The sequence below is a fragment of the Crassostrea angulata genome, chromosome 10 (genome assembly GCF_025612915.1).
Source record: "Crassostrea angulata isolate pt1a10 chromosome 10, ASM2561291v2, whole genome shotgun sequence".
In the NCBI taxonomy this organism is placed as follows: Eukaryota; Metazoa; Mollusca; class Bivalvia; order Ostreida; family Ostreidae; genus Magallana; species Magallana angulata.
The window spans coordinates 52,909,762-52,931,459 of NC_069120.1; the positions used below are offsets into that span (position 1 = coordinate 52,909,762).

The 21,698-nt window shown below is 38.3% G+C and overlaps 3 protein-coding genes across 4 annotated transcripts in view; 2 read left to right on the top strand and 1 right to left on the bottom strand.

Moving 5' to 3' along the window:
- Positions 1 to 44: 44 nt before the first annotated feature.
- Positions 45 to 8,380, top strand: LOC128166172 (choline transporter-like protein 1). The gene is made up of 20 exons (XM_052831170.1): positions 45 to 112; positions 862 to 969; positions 3,124 to 3,266; positions 3,477 to 3,713; positions 4,076 to 4,187; positions 4,293 to 4,356; positions 4,437 to 4,545; positions 5,216 to 5,336; positions 5,456 to 5,503; positions 5,751 to 5,822; positions 5,923 to 5,989; positions 6,088 to 6,149; positions 6,263 to 6,369; positions 6,453 to 6,506; positions 6,611 to 6,697; positions 6,774 to 6,889; positions 7,126 to 7,292; positions 7,812 to 7,904; positions 7,984 to 8,076; positions 8,218 to 8,380. Exons 1-20 carry the CDS (start codon positions 56 to 58, stop codon positions 8,302 to 8,304), a joined length of 2,004 nt encoding a protein of 667 aa, XP_052687130.1. The 5' UTR covers positions 45 to 55; the 3' UTR covers positions 8,305 to 8,380.
- Positions 8,381 to 8,392: 12 nt separating this feature from the next.
- LOC128166188 (protein SMIM7 homolog) lies at positions 8,393 to 9,746 on the bottom strand. The gene is made up of 5 exons (XM_052831189.1): positions 9,630 to 9,746; positions 9,417 to 9,458; positions 9,238 to 9,287; positions 8,638 to 8,728; positions 8,393 to 8,533 (listed from the first exon to the last, which is right to left on the bottom strand). The coding sequence occupies exons 1-5, from the start codon at positions 9,653 to 9,655 to the stop codon at positions 8,518 to 8,520; spliced, it is 225 nt and encodes a 74-aa protein (XP_052687149.1). The 5' UTR covers positions 9,656 to 9,746; the 3' UTR covers positions 8,393 to 8,517.
- A 4,137-nt stretch (positions 9,747 to 13,883) lies between these two features.
- Positions 13,884 to 21,698, top strand: part of LOC128166162 (laminin subunit alpha-like) — a 46,590-nt gene continuing 38,775 nt past the window's right edge. Inside the window, exons 1-10 of one of the 2 annotated variants that reach the window (XM_052831145.1) lie at positions 13,884 to 14,682; positions 15,718 to 15,954; positions 19,203 to 19,373; positions 19,631 to 19,844; positions 20,073 to 20,191; positions 20,299 to 20,389; positions 20,484 to 20,580; positions 20,705 to 20,883; positions 20,996 to 21,139; positions 21,428 to 21,565. In XM_052831145.1, the coding sequence (XP_052687105.1) occupies positions 14,302 to 14,682; positions 15,718 to 15,954; positions 19,203 to 19,373; positions 19,631 to 19,844; positions 20,073 to 20,191; positions 20,299 to 20,389; positions 20,484 to 20,580; positions 20,705 to 20,883; positions 20,996 to 21,139; positions 21,428 to 21,565 (1,771 nt within the window). In that variant the 5' untranslated portion in view covers positions 13,884 to 14,301. The remainder of the gene's footprint in view (positions 14,683 to 15,717; positions 15,955 to 19,202; positions 19,374 to 19,630; positions 19,845 to 20,072; positions 20,192 to 20,298; positions 20,390 to 20,483; positions 20,581 to 20,704; positions 20,884 to 20,995; positions 21,140 to 21,427; positions 21,566 to 21,698) is intronic. The other variant, XM_052831144.1, reaches the window with a different exon arrangement.

Sequence of the window (21,698 nt, forward strand, 5' to 3'; positions counted from 1 at the left end):
AATTTCTAATGCGATGACGTCACTTTAATTATGTGACGTTACGACGAAACGAAAGATGGGTTGCTCAAGCTGTTGTGGAAAAACAAAAACAACAAAGGTGAAACCCCTTAAAGTAAGATATATACGTAAAACATGTGGCTACAATAAACTTTACCTAAAAAAAAAATAGTTTACCGATAGACATGCATACAGTTTTCTCAGTGTTGTTTTCGATGCCCTTCAAGATCTTGACCTGTGTCAGCGATTATAAAAGGTAGCCACATTTGAGTAAGGCTAGAATAAAACAAATGATGATTTAAAACGATAGTAATATATTTCGTACTTATTAGATCAACAGTCATTATACTAAGTATTCAAATAATGCGCTAAGTATAAAAAGTAGTGAATATTTCACGACTCAAGCTCCAGTGATCATAATACAAATATCAAAGAATAAAAAACATTCCATTATTCAGTTTGAAAATGAAGAGGTATAACGTTATATACGAAGTAACTACAGTAGGCGTATGTTTAAAATATAAAAAAAACCCCACCTACCCTTGTTGTCATATTGCAGTTTATGTTTAATTTATTGAAGTGTGCAAATTTCGTATTAGAAAAAATAAAAAAACGGAATATGATTTTGTTATATTTTTCTGGCTTGTCAAAAATATATTGAGTGAATGTTTTTAGGGGTGGGATAGGGTTTGGGTTTACGTACCTTCATTTTTCCCGATCTGGGGTGTCCGTGCCGAGTAAAAAATCATTAAGGTTGTTTGAATCAGTTCTGACGTCACAAACCCCACCAAATGTGTGAGTCCACAGTCACGCACTGTGCTGGAGTGACTATATACAGTAACAGTTGATGTGATAATGTTGTAGACAGAGGAAGACGAGGACTGGCCGGAGCTAGAGGACGGTCCTATCGCCGACAGACAATGCCGGGACGTGGTGTTCCTCATTATCTTCATCCTTTACCTGGGGGGAATGGTAAGCTATCACAGTCACGTTATTAGAGGCCCCTTGGGCTTGGGAAACGGTTTGCATGACTGTGAGTCTCTTCGTATCAATAACTTAGAACCATTTTAACAAGACCTTGGACTTTCAGATGCGCGTAGCTTCCTTTTTTCTTGCGTCAAAACAAATTAAAAATGACATGGTTTCAAGCGAAATATGCCTCGATTGCGTAGTCTTAGCTAAAAAGCCAGACAAATTTTGTTGATTTCAAACAGCCATGGCTGAGTGGCTAGCAATGAAATAGACAGGCCTACGTCACATTGCTGTTTGACACAACTACACAAAAGTCCAAGCTCTTGTTAAAACGTTTCTAAGATTTTAACTATGGATACAATTAGCTTGTGGTCAGAACAGGGAATGATGAGCATCTCGAGTCCGCTGTGTGAAGACACAGGGACTAAGCCCGTTTTGTTTGCGAGTCTTTTCTTTATCCACAAATAAAATCTATCTTGTGGTCTTAACGGACTTAGCCCCTATGTGTTAACTCGGATATAATGTACATGACATTGAGATTTTTCTTTAAATTGGTGTATTCTTATGATTAAACCTACATTTGAACCAAAGGACTTGTTTTCTGTATTAGGCATATGTTATTGGAATTCCTCTGCAAATCAAACCAAAAAAATATGTTGTTAAAACGCAGATAGTTCAGACGGTATTTATAGAATAGAACGATAGCTTCAAAGAAAGGGGTCTAACTTATTTGCAAGTTCCTTTCGACGCAAAATATATGTTAAAACTATCCCACCGTGTATTTACCAGTAACACAATGTCATGTTATTAGAAGAAAGCGTCTTACATAATTATATTAGAGACAATTACTGGTGGTTCAGCAGTATTAAAATTGGTATGAGAGACGCTTTTCTCTCTAGCATTTCAATACTGGAAAACTCCCAAGTGAAATTTCATGTTGTACATAGGCGTCGGAACCGGGGGGGCTGGGGGGGGGGGGGGGGGCTTAGCCCCCCACTTTTTTTGGCAAAGTTATACCTAACCATTAGAAACATAGCATGATAGTGGGTTCAGCCCCCCCCCCCCCCCCACTTTTTCTCGCAGGAAAGATTAATGTTGCTAAATTTACCTTGAAAGATTGAGAAGTTGGATTCAGAAGCATACTAGCCCCCCCCCCCCCCACCCCACGGATTAGGAATTTCATGATTTTGGAAGAAAAAAATTTTGGTAAGGAAGTTTTGTTTTATTTTGGAAGTATAGGTACACCCCCCCCCCCCCCCCGGATTAGGATTTCCATGATTTTGGGAATTACTTTTTTCTCAATATTTCTGAGGATTAGTCTAGCCCCCCCCCCCCCCCCCCCCCCCCCCACTTTCAATTTGCTTCCGACGCCAGTGTTGTAAAAGATAGATAAACATTTTGTAATCATGCCTAATGTTTATTTGAAATAAGTCCACTAATGTCACCGACATTTTTTTCTCGTAATGAAGTTTGTACATGTAACAATTTTGTAAAAGAAAATGGCGACCCGGCCACGCCGTAGAAGTCAGATCAGAGTCTTATTTCTCTTCTACACTGCGAATAGATAGGATCTCGTCTTCCGACCTAAACAAGAAAATCGCATTAAAAAGAACATTTTATACATTGACCATTTTCATTCATTTAAATTCGTGGATTGTCAATTTTTAGAACCATTTTAACAAGAAGTTGGACTTTGGGTAGTTTTGTCAAACAGCAAAGTGACGTAGGCCTGTCTATTTCATTGTTGGCCACTCAGCCATAGCTCTTTGAAATCAACACATTTGTCTGGCTTTTAAGCTAAAACCACGCAATCTGGTATATTTCACTTGAAACCAGCGTAATTTTTAACTTGTTTTGACGCAAGAAATAGATAATTACGTCCTACCGAATGTCCAAGGTCTTGTTAAAATGGTTCTAAAAGGTTCGTTGGGATGTTCATGTACGTTCGTGGATATTCTGTTTGAAGGCTGCGTTTCATAATTCGTTGGGGATATTTATTCGCTGGTAATAGGTACCCACGAAATTCACAAAAATTGAGCCTCCGGGAATATTAATGAGTCTTTAGGAATGATCATGAAATACATTTCCAAGAGTTTCATACCTAGAATATTGATAGATGTCTTGTAATTACTGTTAATCTTCATTCTTTGGCAGGTTTACGTGGCGTACCGCGGGGTTTCCCAGGGTGACCCGTATCGTCTGGTGTACGGTGTGGACAGCTGGGGTAACGTCTGCGACAGAAAGAACACGCCCATACCGGGGGTTCCCCTATCAGGACGGGACATGTCGGGGAAAAAGTAAGAAATTTTCAATATATGTACCAAAAATGTATTTGAATGACTCTCGTCTTTTTATCTTGTAAATACTTTGTGGTAAGGTCAAACATCATCACGAGACATCTAGACTTGGTCAAATCGTCTCTACGTCAAAGGAAACGTCAAACTACTTGAGGAAGTGTGGTACAGTAGACTTAAGTATGCATAAATGAACGTAATTTAATTTTTCAGAAGAACGTTACATCTAGATCCAGGTTACTATACAGAGTTACTGAAAACCCACATCATCCCTTCCTTCTCTAGTAACCCTGACATCGTCGTCTGCTTGTCTCATTGTCCAAACGAGACGCTGTCTTCGTCAGCGGAGGTAGACGCATACATGGCTCGCACAAACACCAGTCTGTGTAGATATGACACGTCAGCTTACGTCAGTGATGACGACATCTGCCTTACACCCGTCAAACCGCAGTATGTGTAAACCAGAAGTTTGTATGTCATTTCGTGGATTCAAAAGATATCCAAATCAATGTTACAAAATATGGTAAAGGGATAAAACTAAAATAACTATTAGGACTCAAACTTTCGATCAAATAAGATTAACCAACGTTATTCTAGCACGAAATATCAATAGTCAAATGAAATAACCAATAGATTTAAGATAAAAAAAATCATTTTAACTTATCTAACAAAAGATATCAGTCACCACAAATTAACTAATAGGACACATGCAAGATTTTCCTTTGTGTCTTGTAGCGCCAGCGTGTCCTAGCGCTGTATCCCCGACAGGGTGGGACTCGTTTGGATTTCTTTATACCTTATGTGTCTTGTAGCACCAGTGTGTTCTGGCGCTGTATCCCCGACTCAGTGGTGATGATGGTCAAAGGTATGTCCGGGTCCTTCACCTCACTCCTCAGCGGTATCTCCGGGGGAAGCTTCACCCAGGTAACACCACTGCTATAACAGTTACAGGTTTAATCTCTCTAAAACTTACATAGGGCCATTGGAATCCATTCCGTCGACGGTGAAACGGTACTCTTGAACTTGTAGAAAGTCATCTCTGATCTGAAGAATACGTGGGTGGAGATTCTATACCTCGCGGCCATCGCCTTCGGTAAGTTGGAACTTTTATAAACATTCGGGCTCCATTGTTGACCTTGACTTGTCTGACTTGATGGCATTGCCTGACCGTAGGGACCTCGGTGGTGGTGGTGGTGCTGATGTGGCTCCTTGCCGCCGTCATCATCTGGATGCTCATCTTCGCAGTCATCGCATTTTCTATTGGAGCCTCCGGATACAGCTGGTGAGTCCCTTTGATAGCTCATTGACTCAGTGTTTGGTTATTACTCTGTTGGAGTACGGTTAGTGCCACTCCATACTTTAGTATGCTTCTTGTGAGATACTGTTTGGGCCATTTTGTGTTTGGTTATTTTGTTGGGGTACAGTTGGTACCGCTTTGTGCTGTTTGGGCCATTTTGTGTTTGGTTAGGCCTCAAAAAAAAAAGTTGTGTGTTTCGGGTAACCCGACCTAACCTACAAAAATGGCCCGATCCTACCATTTTTAGATGCCTGATTTTATCCGACTGTGAATTTTATCTTATTTCCAATAAAAAATACGTTTTAAAATATAAAACAAACAAACATTCTTAGGATTCAGGCAAAAAAAAATAAATAAAATTAAAAAAAATCCCCACCTACCTAACCTAATTTTTTTCATCAGTGTTACCCTAAACACACTATTTTTTTTTTAAGGCCTTATTTTGTTGGGGTACAGTTGGTACCGCTTTGTGCTGTTTGGGCCGTTTTGTGTTTGGTAATTTTGTTGGGGTACTAGTAGTTGGTACCGCTTTGTGCAGTTGGTGATTGCTCTGTTGAGTTAGCGTTAGTATCCACTCTGTAGTTGGTTATTATTCTGTATACTTAGGTTTGTTGATACCTAATCTTCATTGGACGGTATATTCTGTTACCTGTAGGTACTGTTGGTACCGGTTTGACACGCGGTACAAAGGTCTCCCAGCGAACGAGCAGACAGAGGCAGAAAGGGAGAGAACCCAGACCTGGTTGATCTACGCCGCCGTCACCAGCGCCATCACGGTAACTGTCCGTCTAACGTCACAAAACCTGTGTCCACAAATTCACTCTAGCATAACAGTAAAGTCTGTCATCTCACCGATCCACAGCTACATTATGACGCCGTCTTCTTTGTTTTCCAGTTAGTGCTGCTTCTTGTGTTACTCATCATGAGAAAGAGAATTCAGCTCGTAAGTGGAAGTGTTTTATACAAGAGTAGTAAAGGGTTGCCTGGCTTTGTGTCGTGCAAGTCATCTTATTTTAAACTATTTATTGCCATTTACATGCATGTTACATTTAAGTTTAATAATTCAGAGAATTCAAAACTATATATGCAACAATTTGCCGAGTGGCTTCCTACGGAGCTATCTCCCAACTTAATCATATTCACAAACAGAGGAAATCTCTGTGTGAAACATGATATACAATATACTATAGGTGGTACAACTTTTCAAAGAAGCCGGGAAAGCCCTAAAGTGTGTACCGTGTCTGCTGCTACAACCTGTCTGGGTGAGTATATGTCGCGGACTCCCGCCAAAAGCATTCATGTGATTGTGAACTGATTCGGTGTGCAAGACACGGTCTCTTGTACCTCTGTTCCTTTCACTAGACGCTGCTGATACTGGTAGGAACGGTGGGAGGACTGGTGCTGATAGCGGTCTACATAGAGACATCTGGTAGGTGTGAGATGTCGCACAAACGATGCTTCTCCCAAGTTAATGGACATTCAAATAATGGTTGATCATATGTGAAGTAATTCTTAACTGTCTTACAGGACAGCCCAATGTGAACAACCAGACGCAGACAGTCTCCTACGAGATGGAGAAATCATGGGAGGTGATTCACACGTGACCAATTATGTGATTCGATAATGCTATTTTCTTATATTAATTGAATATTTGAAATGATGTGTTTGATATAGCGCTCAGCTTGTGTTTTGATTTTTGTAGTATGTAAGGTGGTATCATATCTTTGGATTTTTGTGGATTTCTGCTTTCATCGTTGCGTGTCAAGACTTTGTCATTGCAAGTGCCATAGCCACCTGGTATTTCAAAAGGTAGGCCTGACTCCATCATCTCATCCCCTTTATAAACAATAATATTGAATGTTAATATTCAAGTTTCGAAATATCTGTTTCAGAGACAAGTCGTCCATGGGGTGTCCTATCGCTACGGCTGTCTGGAGAATCATAAGGTAGGTACATAGCTTCTTCATTGAAGAACCAAGTTCAGAGACATTGACAACGACATCCATATCGACTTCAGGGCAGTACAAGGGGGTAGAATTATTCGTTGCAGATACCACATGGGGTCAATAGCGTTTGGGTCCTTCATCATAGCAGTAGTGCGCCTGGCCAGACTAATTCTGGCCTACATCCAGTCAAGGTAAGCTTACGCCTTTGAACTGTTTCTCCCCCACCATAGTGTAGATGCTGTGACACGTCACTGCCCTTACTTCCAGGTTGCGGGGTAAGAGTGGCCCCGTGGTGGACTTCGTTCTCAAGGTGTTACAATGCTGTCTCTGGTGTTTTGAGAAGTTTCTCGCGTATTTGAACAGAAATGCGTACATTGAAATTGGTAAGTATATTAAAACCAATCTTGGCTTAAAACAAAAGAAACAGTGTTTTCGAGAATAAACATTTCTTGGTGCCCTTCTTGTTTATCTTTAAAGATTTTATCAAAGAAGAAAATGTCATAATGTTTATCTTTACTATTTGGGATAATTTGCAATATGTGTTCGGAATTTTCGCTCTCAAGATGTTGATACTTTCAATTTACAAAAAAAAGTACAATTTTTCTTGATATGTCTAAAGCTATCTTCGGTCACTCATTCTGTACGGGGGCCAAGAAGGCCTTCCTGCTGATTCTGGAGAACGCCTTAAGAGTGGCGGCCATTAACTCTATCGGAGACTTTGTCCTGTTCCTCGGGAAACTCAGCACCATGGCTGTCGTCCTCGTGGTTGGCAACGAATTCTTCCAGGTCAGTCTGAACGGTTCACAGCCTAGGTACAGGGTGTTAGCAGGTGCGACGTCAATTTTAATTACAGAATAAAAGTGTAAATAAATAAACTACAATTACCTTCGAAAAGTGATAAAAAAATAAACATGACTTAAGAAGTTTTAGAGGCATATATCAAATAAATCGTCATGTCTGGTTTTCTATCCTTTATTCTAGTTTTCTGTTCAACTTCTGTGTCTATCCATAACTTCTGTAAAGAACAAACATCTGAAGCTCATACTTCGCACAACAGTTGAACTTGACCGGGGGGGGGGGGGGGGTCATAACTGTGGGCCAATGTCAGCTGATGTTGTTAAGGTCATATCATCTTATACACAGCTTTACTTGGCACACACCTTGCTCACGTCTTAATTAAGACATGACCCTGAACTGATGCCATTTGACTATGACTTTGGTCACACCATAAACATTGTGTTTTAATAAAATATCGTCCCAACGAGATTACTGGTATTAGTCTTTAACAGTTATTTTAATTCAAAGGGACATGAGGATGTAAATTATGTGTTTGTGCCTCTGACTGTCAGCTGTGCCTTTGCCTACGCCATCTCCCACTGTTTCCTCCTAGTGTATGAGGTAGGTCAAAATTCATCAAAATATTTCACCAACAGATTTTACTGGATCCATATTCCCTGCTTTTTCCCTTTCTCTCCAGATTACAATTGATACCATCTTCTTGTGTTTCTGTGAGGATTGTAAGGAAAATGACGGAATCAACAAGCCCTACTATATGAGCACAGACCTACTGGTAAGATCACAACACCGATCTTACAGTGGCAAACACTGAAATTAATTTGGATAAGTCCTTTGAGTATAGGGACTTTACAATTTCACTAGTCATTTAAACTTCAATTCTGTTATAAAATGTTAATACATAATTTCCTTTTAGAACTATATGCAGAAAACAAGCAAAATAATGAACATGGACAAGCAAAAGAAAAAGAAAAAAGAGGAAACAGATCTAGCAACTGTTTAGCCATCTTAAAATGGACTGAGACGGTGAAGTTCTTGGGTAAATGTAGGGAATCAAGGGATATTAATCAAGAATAACAAACATTTTTGTCTTGTATAACAATTCTTTTATAATAAATATTTTATACAATCGATGAAAGTGACGTCACATAATGAACAGAAATGTTGGATAAATGGTCTGTTTACAATGAGGGTGAAGATAAGGCAGCAGCGTGAGTCAGTGACCGAAGAACCTGAAATAAAACAAAAACGAACGAGTTAAAGTTTTATACTGTTTCTAGCAATTATAATTTTATCACAGATCAAATGCTCTAGTGTTGCAGAACTGGGCACTTACACTAGCATGAGAAACATAACGAAAATATTCCATAGTCCTATGAAGATTCTGAAGTAGCGCAGACTCTGTAAAAACTCCCGGACCTTCTCCCCTGAAAACAACAACTTCACACTTACACTGCTTGTAAATCATAGTCAAACTTATCAAGAACAAACTTCAAATCAAGAATTGAATTCGAATTTCATTTACATGTTGCATCATCTTGAAAAAGATGAGATGTCATCTCTATGACCTTTACACTGTACACAGGGTTATTTTTGCTCCGAGTAATTTTTGCCCTTCTACAGTTTTGCCCCGTCTTGAATTCACCAAGATACGGTTTTGTTTAAAAAAAACAATTTGATACCTTGGAATTCGCCCAGCTTATATTTTTGCCAGATGAGAGCGAGGGCAAAGGGAGGGAAATAAAATGGGAGCGAATATTTGCCTGTAGACAGTATGTACCAGTGAGTGTTTACAAAATAACACAGTCGCCTAAATTCAATACTGTTAGTAAACTATAGAGATATTCATAAGTTCTCGTATGTTGAGAACTATAGGTACAATTCAATTGACACACATTTCCCCAGTCAACAATTTATGAAAGAATTTATAAACTACCTAAGGTTGGTTCAGCATTCACTTCGAACTGGTCATTCTTTCCTTTGACCCTGGCAAAAAAAAATTGGTTATAATTCATATAGTCTGTTGAAAGTCCTCAAAAGAACAACCATTTCTCAATTTTAAAGAGTGACTGGACATAGCACTGTATTGTTAAAAAGGGACTGAAAGGTACTTACAGTTTAAAGTTCAAGATAGCACCAGCATTCACCAACAAGGTTCTAAACAGAGAAAATGATTTTAGTGATTAGTTGGCGTGTACCATTACCATTTACAATTCATTAAATGTAAACGATACGTATTGAAAGTTATATTCAAAACAGCGTGTGACATAAGTATTTTTTGGTATATATTTATTTCAAATACAAAAGCTTAATACTCTGAAAACTTACCCAAATAAAATCAAGTCTGAAATCATGTTTACGTTGTCATTTCCATTCCCAGTAACTCGATGATAAATGATTCGATTTCGTTAACACTCGTTCTTCCCTTGTTTCGACTTGCAAAAATGTTCGTGTTGAAATGCCGTAATGGAGATAAATTGATACTGAAGACAGTCATGAGTCTTTTCAACTTTGTTTTTAACTTTTATATCTAAAATGTTTAAAAAGTACCAATTCGTTTTAGAAGCTTATTTTCATGAACATTTTTTTGACGGATTCATCAGATCTTATCATCAACATTTTTTTCACGGCTTGAGCACAGGGGCTCGTCACGAAATTTTTCCAACCTTTTATATATACCACCTCTATACTATAAAATACATTTAAATGTATTTTATAGTATAGAGGTGGTATATATAAAAGGTTGGAAAAATTTCGTGACGAGCCCCTGTGGCTTGAGTTACAGTTTGAGTTACAGTTTGAATAATAATTTAAAAAGGTTTAAAAAGAGATGTAAATATAAACATGAAATTGTTTTCTCCGGTGATTTATGCGGTATGAAATTATATAAGAATCAATTTTTAAAAATTAGGTTAATTATCAATATTTTGTAAGCAATATCTAGCTGCTACTTCCAGTTTCATAGCCGCATGAATCACCAAAGCCAATTTTTCCAACCTTTTATATATACCACCTCTATACTATAAAATACATTTAAATGTATTTTATAGTATAGAGGTGGTATATATAAAAGGTTGGAAAAATTTCGTGACGAGCCCCTGTGGCTTGAGTTACAGTTTGAGTTACAGTTTGAATAAAAATTTAAAAAGGTTTAAAAAGAGATGTAAATATAAACATGAAATTGTTTTCTCCGGTGATTTATGCGGTATGAAATTATATAAGAATCAATTTTAAAAAAATAGGTTAATTATCAATATTTTGTAAGCAATATCTAGCTGCTACTTCCAGTTTCATAGCCGCATGAATCACCAAAGACAATTTACTGTAAATGATAACAAAAACCTTTTCGTTTTTCCAATTGCAATTCCTTGTTAACACATCAGAGCTATAATGTTTAACCTGCGTTGATTGATAGAGGGGAGGGGTACATCTAGAATTTTCATTACGAGAAATAACTTGAAATAACTGATTATTCTATACAATGTACAGCATACACATGTACGTATGATAAATATATATGTGTACATTTGATTACACAACGATTCAACGCTTTGGACCAAATATAGTGTGTTAGTAATAGAACAAAAACGTTTTGGAAAGAAAATAAAGAGCCATAGATTGGTTTGATCTGCTAATTCGCAGCTCTAAGGGCCGATGTGTTTATTGGAGGACAGCGAAACGTGGGACTAGCGTTAAATTAGTATTTTATATTTTGAGGTAGCAATGTCGGTACTGCCCATCTATGCAGGAGAGTTACACTGAAGCTAAGTACCAGTTTGTTGGTAATCTCCTTGGTCTGATACACCAGTCCCCTGGTCTTTGTTTACTGTCACGTCCTCTCTATGAGTGTTTACCGGGATGTCGGACATATTCGGACTCTTGTATATCGTCATAGTTGCACTAACCCGCGACTCTTTTTTGTCTACATCGCACTTTTCACAACTAGCATTACCCTTGTCTTTTCCCTCTTTTATGTTTTCCCCGTTTTCTCCCCGCAGTTTTGAATAATCCACTTCATAAACCTCCACATTTCCACCCTTTCTGTGACCGATCCACAGTTCATTTCCCTCATCCACCGCTAGGGACAAGGGGGAGAACTGCTTGTCGAACCGCAGACCCACTGAGGAGAAACCCTCATCCCTCAACAAGATACACACATTCCCATCCCAGTTCGCTACAACCACATTGCCCAACTGGTCAAAACACAACCCTTTCGGTATAAAGGGGCGCGAGAAAGTGGTGGATCCATCAAAGGAGGAGATCTCCCGCCCCTCTATGGACATCAGAACGACTTTTTTCAGTAGGTAGTCACCGACGGCTATCTCTTCATGCTTGTTCACGCCGACGTACAGAGGGTACTGGAACTCCTGCTTCGTCCGTAAAATTTTCCTGAGCATTTTCCCGTGAGTATCGTAGATGAACACGCCGTACTCCCTACCTATACCCGGTACATACCGAACAGAGGTGACCCCCACCCCGGCCACGATCACATGGTCACGTGGGGAGGTACTTATCTCGGTAGGGTGGGTCATCGTCATTTGAGCAAAGACCGAGATTTTCACGCCGGTTTTCAGTGTCACTTTTAGAACCAGTCTTTCTTTAAAGCACACTAAGTACATGTTCCTTTCCGAGTCTAACGCCAGGTCGGTGATGTTTTGGTGTATCCCTGTCACCTTGTGTTGTAGACCCCCCTTTCTGTCGTACAAAGCCACTTCAGAGTTCTTTATGACGATCCAGGAATGGAGAGGAGAAACGGGCCAAATAGAATTGATACAGCCACCGAATTCCCGACATCTAAAGTGAGATTTTAACTTGACGTTTGAAGTCTTAGCATCAGGCAAGAAACCGCTCTCTGTGTCACGTGACTGGATGTTAGTACCTTCTGCAAACGTTTTGGCGCGCTGGAAGTTTTTAGTCAGATTTGTTCTTTTAGGTTTGCTTATCGGCTTCGGAATCATTGTTGCCCCTCTCTGAAGTCTGAAAGGACTGTTTGATCTAGGCACAAAGGTCCGTGATCGGGTTATCTTACTGTCTGGGGAAACCCTTCCATCGTTAGTGGGTGACTCCAAACGGCGTCCCACGACCAGGAAGCCGGAACACACGGGACACAGGAAGTTCTTGCCCTCATTGTAACAAGACATGGTCGGGAAGGTCTGGGCACAGTCTTTACACAGGGCCTTCTTTGGGTCCACATTCTGCGTTATCTCGTTACCTTCCATCATGTTCTATTGTTTGTACAGCATGTGTGTAGTTAGGTTCTTAAAATCTGCTTTACGGAATACCAAACCCGATGGTCTCTTTAAATAGCTTTTTAAAATCGCACTCTCGCCGGGAGAAGTTTTAAATGGAGGCAATATATATATTGATTGTGTTTGTGTATTGATTGTTCAAACTTCAATCGAAGATGTCAGAGCGAGATAAGGCTTCAACAATGACCATTTAATGTATCAAAGAACTGTTCTAAAGTGGCGTCTCAGTTTTGCAGTTGAGAAGCAATATAATTATGGAGAAAGTGAAACTCTCATTTTTTCTTTGAATATATTTCTTATTGACTATGAAATAAATGAGAAAAAATAAAATGCACCTATTACATGCAAAATTGAGTTTAAAGCACAAAATGATGCAGTTAATTAAACATAAAAGCAAGTACATTAAAAGGAATAAAAATATTTTACGAAAAAATTTTCTCGCTGATTTTATCTATAAAATTTTTTATGGTATTTTTTTTTTGTCTTGTTTTATGGTATATTGATAAATGAAATATTCTCACTAATTTCATCTATTTCTATAATTTGTTTATGGTATTGACATTTCTGGGTTGTTTCAATACAAAAGATTTTACGTTGGAGACGTCTAATGGAAGATTCCTTAGTATGAACATGAAATTTATAATGGATATTAAACCATTTCTCTTAACTTGCTTCATCTGTATTAATATGATATAGCCAAGTCATTAGTCGTTATATATTTTGTTGAGCGCAGATTGGAAGCATAGATTAAATGGCTTTTTGTTTCATGAATTAAGTTTGCCCACAAATACACGTTTCGATATACATGTTAAGGACAGCTATACGACTACATAAAGAAAAAATGCACGTGCATGTAAATTTAACATGCCAACAGTTTAATCTACTAAGACCGGCGATGGTCAGGAATCTGAACTGCGTGTGTCGGAGCGTTGTCACGTCCATCATCACATGGAAGAATGGCTGGTGTTATGATGAATATTCCGCACTTGTTTCAACTTACTATCTATGTTCTAAAGGAAAAGGGGTCGATGTCATGAGTAATGATAAATTGAATGAAAAAGATAAAACACACACCTTGGATTTGAAAATGGTGAAGAACCTGTTTTAAAGTGGGTGCATTCAGTATTACAACCAGGTGCATTATCCTGCACAGAGCATATGTTTATACCGATCTATTATTCTATGTAGTTTAGAGCCGCTTTACAGAGCATACTTACAAATGAAATGTCTTAAGTTCTTAAATTTCTTATTATAAATTTCTTCTCATATCCAATTTCACACGTATGTTAACTTGAGACACTGCCCGGAACATTAAAGTAAAAGTAAAAAACTGTCCTTTTGGGCTACGATCATTAGTGGCATAATTAATTAAACAACACAGGTAATGGAGACATTTCAGCAGACGGTGACAAATATGTCTCAGCGTTCTCATAGCGACCCGCTAAAAAATAATACAGGGATATCATTTATTTCCCGAGTCTTTTGTCAGTGTAAGATTTGTTTTTTTAAGACATTATCTCAGACGGTCGCACACAGCTTACCTGCCGTCTCCACACAACTCAACCCGGGGACAGTGAATATGTACCACTTTAAGCTGTATCCCGCATCTGCACTCTCGAATGGAATGTTCCACTTACGTCGTTCCGCGTGACTGGGGGAGCGATTTTGGCACTACCTATTAATAGAGTGGGATACCCCAGTCTGAGAGATAAGTGTTCGCCCAGTCTGTGAAACTGATTAGTTTGCGAAAAATGGCGACGAGGAGAGCGTACCTCCTCATAGTGCCAACATTACTATTTTACCTCAAATTTTCAAATGGAGAAGTTTTATCGCCACCGTATTTTAACCTGGCTCAGCAGAGGCAGATCTATGCAAGTTCCACGTGCGGGGTGGACGTTGTGGGGCCCGAGCTCTACTGTCGACTGACAGGGGCTAGTTCAGAGAATGGATTTGCCGACCCAGAGCGAGAAATCATCCAAGGACAGTACTGTGATGTGTGCGAACCCAGCCTCCCCGAGAAGCGGCACCCTCCCCAGTACGCTATAGATGGCACGGAGCGCTGGTGGCAGAGTCCGCCCCTGTCCCGGGGGATGGCCTACAACCAGGTCAACCTAACCATTGATCTAGGACAGGTAATGTGTAATTCTGTACTCTAAAATTACTTAGTTTACATGTATATGTATGTATGCATGGTAAGCGTTAAACTGTAATCGGTGTCAGACTCAGCAGCGAGTTGGCCGCATTTTCTAAATCCGTTACCATGACAGCTGCTGATAAGAGATTTTGGCAGAAGCTGTGTTATCAGCAATTAGGATCAGGGTGTATACACAAGCTGAATGTCTAATACCTACCACAATAAGTGTACACTTGAGGCTTGGAACCCCTCATTGCTGTCCATTGTCTGCAAGGTTTACCTGGCTTCATCTTGACTCTAGGTGTGAAATGAACAGCTCTCAATCATAAAAGTCAGCTGGCAGGACCTACTGAGTCAATCTAATTATGGGCCACCTCGGCAATAATAGGGTTATGATTTGTTATTCTTTACTGTGATCTTGATCCCATTCAGTGGAGGAAATATAAATACAATCTTACATAACAGTCCTTGTTTATCAATAAAATTATACCTCTCAGGCCTCAAGTGTCTGTTTGTTTAACTTTTGAGAAATGTCACAGTATGTTTAAAGGGATTTTTATTTGGAAGCCCTTTGTCCAGCCCAAAGGAATTTTATAGAGGATCTTAAAATTACATTAACATGGTGGCAAGAGAAATGTTATTATTCACAAGGGCCTCCTGATGTCATATTTTTATATTAATATTACAACTTATTACTTTTGAGTTATTTTAGTCTATACTGAATCCTTTATGATTTCCAATGTACATGAATATACAAAGAAACCCAATTAAGTTCAACAAGTAAATATTTTAATCAAGTATTGTCACTGTTTTAGATCAAGAACTTTAGAAATCAGGCCTGATAGATATTCATTAAATTATTTGTCTGCTGTGAAATTTAATATGAAGATATTTGGAAATCTCAGAAATAAAAAATAAGCACTAAAAAAAAAAAATATCCATTGAAAGCATGAAAGACCCCATCCATCCAAACTAAATTAAAAAACCATACATAACCCATATATATGTATTCTCTTTACATTTTTGTTAATAGGAATTCCATGTTGCATATGTCTTCATCAAAATGGCAAACACGCCCCGCCCTGGGGTGTGGGCCTTGGAGAGATCTACGGACTTTGGTCTGTCATGGAAACCGTGGCAGTACTTTGCGGACACCCCAAGTGACTGTATGAAGTTCTTTGGGGTACAAGCTGACCGGGATATATACGCTGATGATGCAGTCATATGTTCTACCGAGTTCTCTAAAATTGTGCCTCTTGAAAATGGAGAGGTGAGTTTTTTTTAAAATAAAAAAAATCAAAATAATTAATTACATGTGGCCTCTGTAGCTAAATTACAGACTCCTTTTTTTGTAATTTGAAATTGCTATAAAATTTTCTTGCTACAATAAAAAATTATTTTCCCTTTCTCAGGCCACTTTTACTTTACTAAACGAATAACAATTGTATGAATAACTTGATATGTAAGCCTATTGTTACAGTTGTGAATGTAACTATTTGTCCCATGTGCAAAAGTGGGTGATTAAGTGAGAAATTATTTTCTTTGTGAAAAGAGCATTGAGTTTCATGATAAGAATTGCCCCAGTTTGTAATGTGAAACAGCTGTATCTGATTCAGTGATGTGAAACATTCCAGCCACTACTCGAACATCTTGTTAGCTCACACAATGCCTCCCTGTGTATAGATGTGAGAGTGTGTGTGTTAGTCAGTAAGATTAAAGCACTGCAGCCTGGTCAGTGGGTGCATGTGTTACTTAAGACTCCTGTAAGTCCGTGAAACCCAGGGAATGTCACGACATACTGACAGAGTCTGCAGTCTGCTTTGTCAGCAATGACACAGAGAGACTGTCCACTAACTGTGGCCATGGGTCAGTGCACTGAGTGCAGCCAGGGTACAAACACGGCCAGTCCACTGTGTCAGTGATAGCAGACCACTCGCTGACCCAGCTCTGATAGACGTCAGCCTAGAGATGTGCACTACTTGTCATCGAATCATTGACGGGTGCATATCTAAATACATGTATCAGCTGTCAACACTTTAAATATCACCTCCTTAACAATGCATTGCTGGCATGATTTAAATACTTTCCTCAACACCTCCGAGGAATTTGACATTAAAGCTTAAATTTCATTGAGAACAAAGTAGCAATTGATAAATGAAATCTTTTAGCCCTGATTATGGTAAGGCCTGCTTTACATGTAAGTGTGGCGGTGTCTATCAGCAGCTTACTCTGATTGGCTGATAAGCTGGAAGTGCCTGATCTCCACAGCATAGCCCGAATCCACTGAGAGTCTGTCCTATTGATAAGGGGGATTTAAAATTAATGCTGTAGAATAAGGTTGTTATGATTTTATAAGAAAATGTTAAAAGAACCATGAAATTACCATTAAACTTGGGTTTCTTATTTCCCTTTGTCCTTCACTGGTAACATATTGTTTTCAAGGACACATTCTTTCAATGTCTTAGAAAACTTTATATACTGTATTATACAGGGGTTTTTATTTCTGATTGTGCTTTGGTATGGGAGTGTGTGTGAGTCTGTGTAAGTGTTGCCACATTACCCCTAGGTAATCCTCTTATCATCATGGCTGCAGTACCAGAGATCAACATCTCTCTTAGTGCCTAAAAGTTTGGTGATAAGCAAGATAAGAAAATCTCAGAGGATCAGCTATAATATGCAGAGAGAGAGAGAGAGAGAGAGAGAGAGAGAGAGAGAGAGAGAGAGAGAGAGAGAGATTTTCAAGTAAATCAATGTAAAAAAAAAAAGCATTTATTTTGATTCTATTTGATGAATAACTATTCAATCCCTCTCACACTAGTTTTGCCAATTTCCCCTATATATAAAGTTAGACAAATGAAGATCAAATACTATTAATAATTTACAACTCCTTAGATAGAATGGTGTTCTTGTTGAATATAGACAATTCTCGACAGTGCCAAACAACATAGCACTTATTTTCACAGGTTCCATTGTGGAGAACTATTAATCAGCTGTTAAGGTAGCTCCATACTCGTAAAATTCTCTGAGGAAAGTTGAAAAACCGAACTGATTTCGACTTAATAGACTTAAATGTCATCAATTGTTAGAAAAAATATACATGTCATCGCACTTTTTGAGCTGCCAGATAAACATAAACTAAAGCATATTTTAGCATTAGAAAAATGTTTTTTTTTTTTGTTTAAAGTAAAATCTTGTAGGCAGAAATTTGTTTTTCTTGTTTAATTTTAATGTCAACTTTATCAGGAAACTAAAATTACAAAAATATTTGAAAATTGATTGTTGGAATAAGAAAAACTAAAGCATTTAGACATACAACTGAGAGAAAAGTCAGAAAACGAGTTATTTCTCCTTTGCATAGATAAAATATATAAAAATTTGGAAATTTAGTATAAAATTAAGTGCGAAAATATCTTGAACCTATCAATAATTCTAATTACATCCATGTAATTATATTCACATAAAATAAATAATACTATCTTGCACAATTTTTAAAGAATTCAAAGTTTTACAAAAAAGTGTGACATCACAGAACACTGGATCTACTCTAACACTGTATCCTTTGGATTTGATTTTGTTATATGATATCAGTATACAGAGTATTGAAGATTTGCTTGCATTTGCTCCTATTTTTTTTTTTTTTTACACACAATTCAATTGATGTAGAATTATCAAATATTGGATATTGCTTTTGAGTGATTTTAGATTTTTACCATTATATATGATAAAATAACTAAAACTTGGAGTATTTTTAACCGTACAGAAAATTCTTATTTGATTTTTTGGGGGATCTATGCCATTTTGAACCCCCAAGTTTTGCAAAACTTTAATATACACATGTATCACTGAAACAGTTTATTTTAAACATTTTGCATGACTTTTTGTAGTTATAAAAGAGAATAAGAGATATCCGTAATTTAGTTGGAGTTATGCCAATTTTGAACTTAGAAATTTAATGTCTGTCAGTTCTGTTCCTGTAAGACAAACTATATTATAAACTCTCAACAGAATTTTTACGAAACTTAAAGTGAATAAGGATCTGATGTATATAGATATGCAAGTTTGCTAAAATTCTGATTCAACATTTATTTCTAAGAGTTATGTTACTTTAAAATAGTTCCTACTTGTAATTCAAGCAATCATTGTCATTTAGTATGTGTTGGATTGTCAAGCAGTTTGCAAGCATGGGATATTTGAGCTTTGCATGCTCATTCTCCCAGTATTGGAGTTTAATTTCTAACAAGGGAGACAATCAGCTTATCCTTAAACAGAAGATTTCATAAACTGTGCGCTTTCTGGTTCAATTGTTTAGTGCTTGCACTCATTGGATTGAATGTTTTAGAATTTCTATAAACAAATCTTTAAGATTTCTAAACTTTTTGTTTTCTTAGAAAAAGCTCAAATGTTTGAATAAAGCTGTGTCTCTTTTAAGAAGAAATTCTCTCTACATCAAAACATAATACTGAATGACTGTAATCATTTTGTAAGATTTCTCTCTACATGCATTGTTTTGGTCGGTAGATTGTGGTTTCCCTGGTCAACAATCGCCCAAGTGCTCAGAACTTTACATATGCCAGCAAGCTCCAGCAGTGGACCAAAGCCACCAATGTCCGACTCAAGCTGCTCCGAACCAAGACGTTACTGGGTCACCTGATGGCAGTCGCCCGACAGGACCCAACTGTCACCCGCAGGGTAGGGATGCTTCTGTGTAGTCTGACCAACATTGTTTTATACTTACAGTTACCAAAAAGACTCGGTAGATAATTAAGTTTGGTTTGAGTCAACATGCATATAATGATACTTGGTTTGAGAGTTTCTGTGATATACAAAGAGCAGTATACATGTATTGTGCAATCTCAAGTACAAACAATTATTAATCATCAAAGAAGAATAAAAGTAAAAGGATGGAAAATAATTTGGATTCATATTTTATCATTTTGTCTTTCTAGTACTTCTACAGTATTAAGGATATTTCCATTGGAGGCCGATGCGTGTGTAATGGCCACGCCAACACGTGCGACAGAAGCGACTCCAATAACCCTAACCTTCTGGTCTGCTCATGTAAACATAACACATGCGGCAGCCAATGCGAGACTTGCTGTCCAGGATTTGTCCAGAAGAAATGGAAGCAGGCAAGGGCAGACAAAATCTTCATGTGTGAACGTAAGTTATGATTAAACCTTCATTGTTGTTAACCTAGTTATTCATTTCTTATTACGTGTTAACAAATCGGAGATTATTAGATATAAAATCCAAGCTTAGATCCAAGCTCCATGGTTTAATATTAATTAAGTCTACTAGATAGCCTGTATGCTATCAATTGTAGATATTTTATACTGATATCTATAGTACACTTTAGATAAAGTGACAATTTGTATTTTTGTTGTACAGCCTGTGAATGTTATGGCCATGCCACCGAGTGTCTCTACGACGAGGAAGTGGATCGACTCACACTCAGTGTGGATATGTATGGGAATTACCAGGGAGGCGGAGTCTGTCAAAACTGTCAGGTGAGCCAGACTGCTGACTACTGTCACTCAAAAAAAGCATTAAAGATATGCCAAAATGCGATATGCTGTACTTTTAATTCAATTAAATGATGAATTGATGATTTCAGCACAATACGTACGGTATTAACTGTGATCAGTGTGCGGCTGGTTACTACAGACCCTACGGAGTCCTGAAGAATGACACAAACGCATGTAGACGTAAGTGGAGGTGTTCATTTACTGCACTATCTGTAGAATGCTGGGTAATTACCTGTGACTGATTGACCTCTATGTATGACCTTTGACCTTTCAGCCTGTGAGTGTGACCTGAACGTTTCTACAGGGGAGTGTGAGGAAGGGTCGGGACGATGTTTGTGTCGCAAGGAATACATAGGCCTCTATTGTGACAGGTAAGCAACTCATCATTAAAACCTCAATGTTTGGGTACACAGAACATGTTCCCAGGAAACAGTATTGTGTGCCTTGTTTCAGTAAACAGAGAAAGTGACTGTTGTAATGTTCCCTCCTTTGTAGTTGTGCCCCGGGATACGAAGGTTACCCCACCTGTGTTCCCTGCCAGTGTCACATGAACGGTACAGATGGAGAGATCTGTTCACTGGAGGGGGGCCAGCCCTGCCCCTGTAAGGAGAACTTTGTGGGTAACCGCTGCGACATGTGTGCCTCAGGATACTACAACTTCCCAGAATGCACTCGTAAGTCTAAGAGATTTGCAGGGTTTATAGCATTTTTCTCCTGGTGGAATAAATGTACGATCTTGATTTGTGAAATTTGTTGTTAATGACCTACTTTTGTGGTCAATTTCAGCGTGTGCCTGTGAGACATCCACTGGGGGATCCGCAGACAACAACTGTGATGTGGAGACTGGGCAGTGTCCATGCCAACTTAACTTTGCTGGCAAGGAGTGCAACCAGTGTGCCCATGGCTATTACAATTACCCAGCATGCACCTGTGAGTCAATGACATCATCAACAAAGTATTTTCTAAATAAATCTAAAGATTTTTGACAGAATATCTTTTTAAATACATGTAGTTATGTAGAGATATTGAATACCTATATCAGTTATTGCAAATTAAAAGATGAAATATGAATTTGATTTATTTGATATAGCTATCAAACTTTCATACAAGGCATATAAACTGTAGTTGGAGAGCAATGTTAAGTGATAACTTGAAATGACTAACAGAATAATCAGTATAAACTGTAGTATCAATGTAAATACATTGTGTGTGTTTCAGTGTGTGACTGTGACTCGTCGGGAACGTCGTCGGAGATCTGTAACAAGACAACAGGCCAGTGTCTGTGTAAGGAGAACTTCATGTTCCCTCGCTGTGACCGCTGTGCACCTGGTCACTATAACTACCCCACGTGTCAAGGTCAGTCTCAATCTTACATCAATGATCTGGGAGAAAGTTGACTAAAACTCAAACTTTTGGAACTGTGTTGATTAAGGTTTTGACCATTTGATTACAAAGTATACTACAGTGCATCTAAAGAATATTGGAATTA

Excerpts from the sequence above, each read along its gene's own strand:
- LOC128166188 (XM_052831189.1), bottom strand. The coding sequence starts at position 9,655 with ATGATTTCAGACTTGATTTTATTTGG. Across the intron at positions 9,459-9,629 it reads TCAGACTTGATTTTATTTGG|AACCTTGTTGGTGAATGCTG; the intron begins GTAAGTTTTCAG and ends TTCTCTGTTTAG. Across the intron at positions 9,288-9,416 it reads GCTATCTTGAACTTTAAACT|GGTCAAAGGAAAGAATGACC; the intron begins GTAAGTACCTTT and ends TTTTTTTGCCAG.
- LOC128166172 (XM_052831170.1), top strand. The coding sequence starts at position 56 with ATGGGTTGCTCAAGCTGTTGTGGAAAAACAAAAACAACAAAGGTGAAA. Across the intron at positions 4,188-4,292 it reads CCGGGGGAAGCTTCACCCAG|AAAGTCATCTCTGATCTGAA; the intron begins GTAACACCACTG and ends TTGAACTTGTAG. Across the intron at positions 7,293-7,811 it reads TTGGCAACGAATTCTTCCAG|GGACATGAGGATGTAAATTA; the intron begins GTCAGTCTGAAC and ends TTTAATTCAAAG.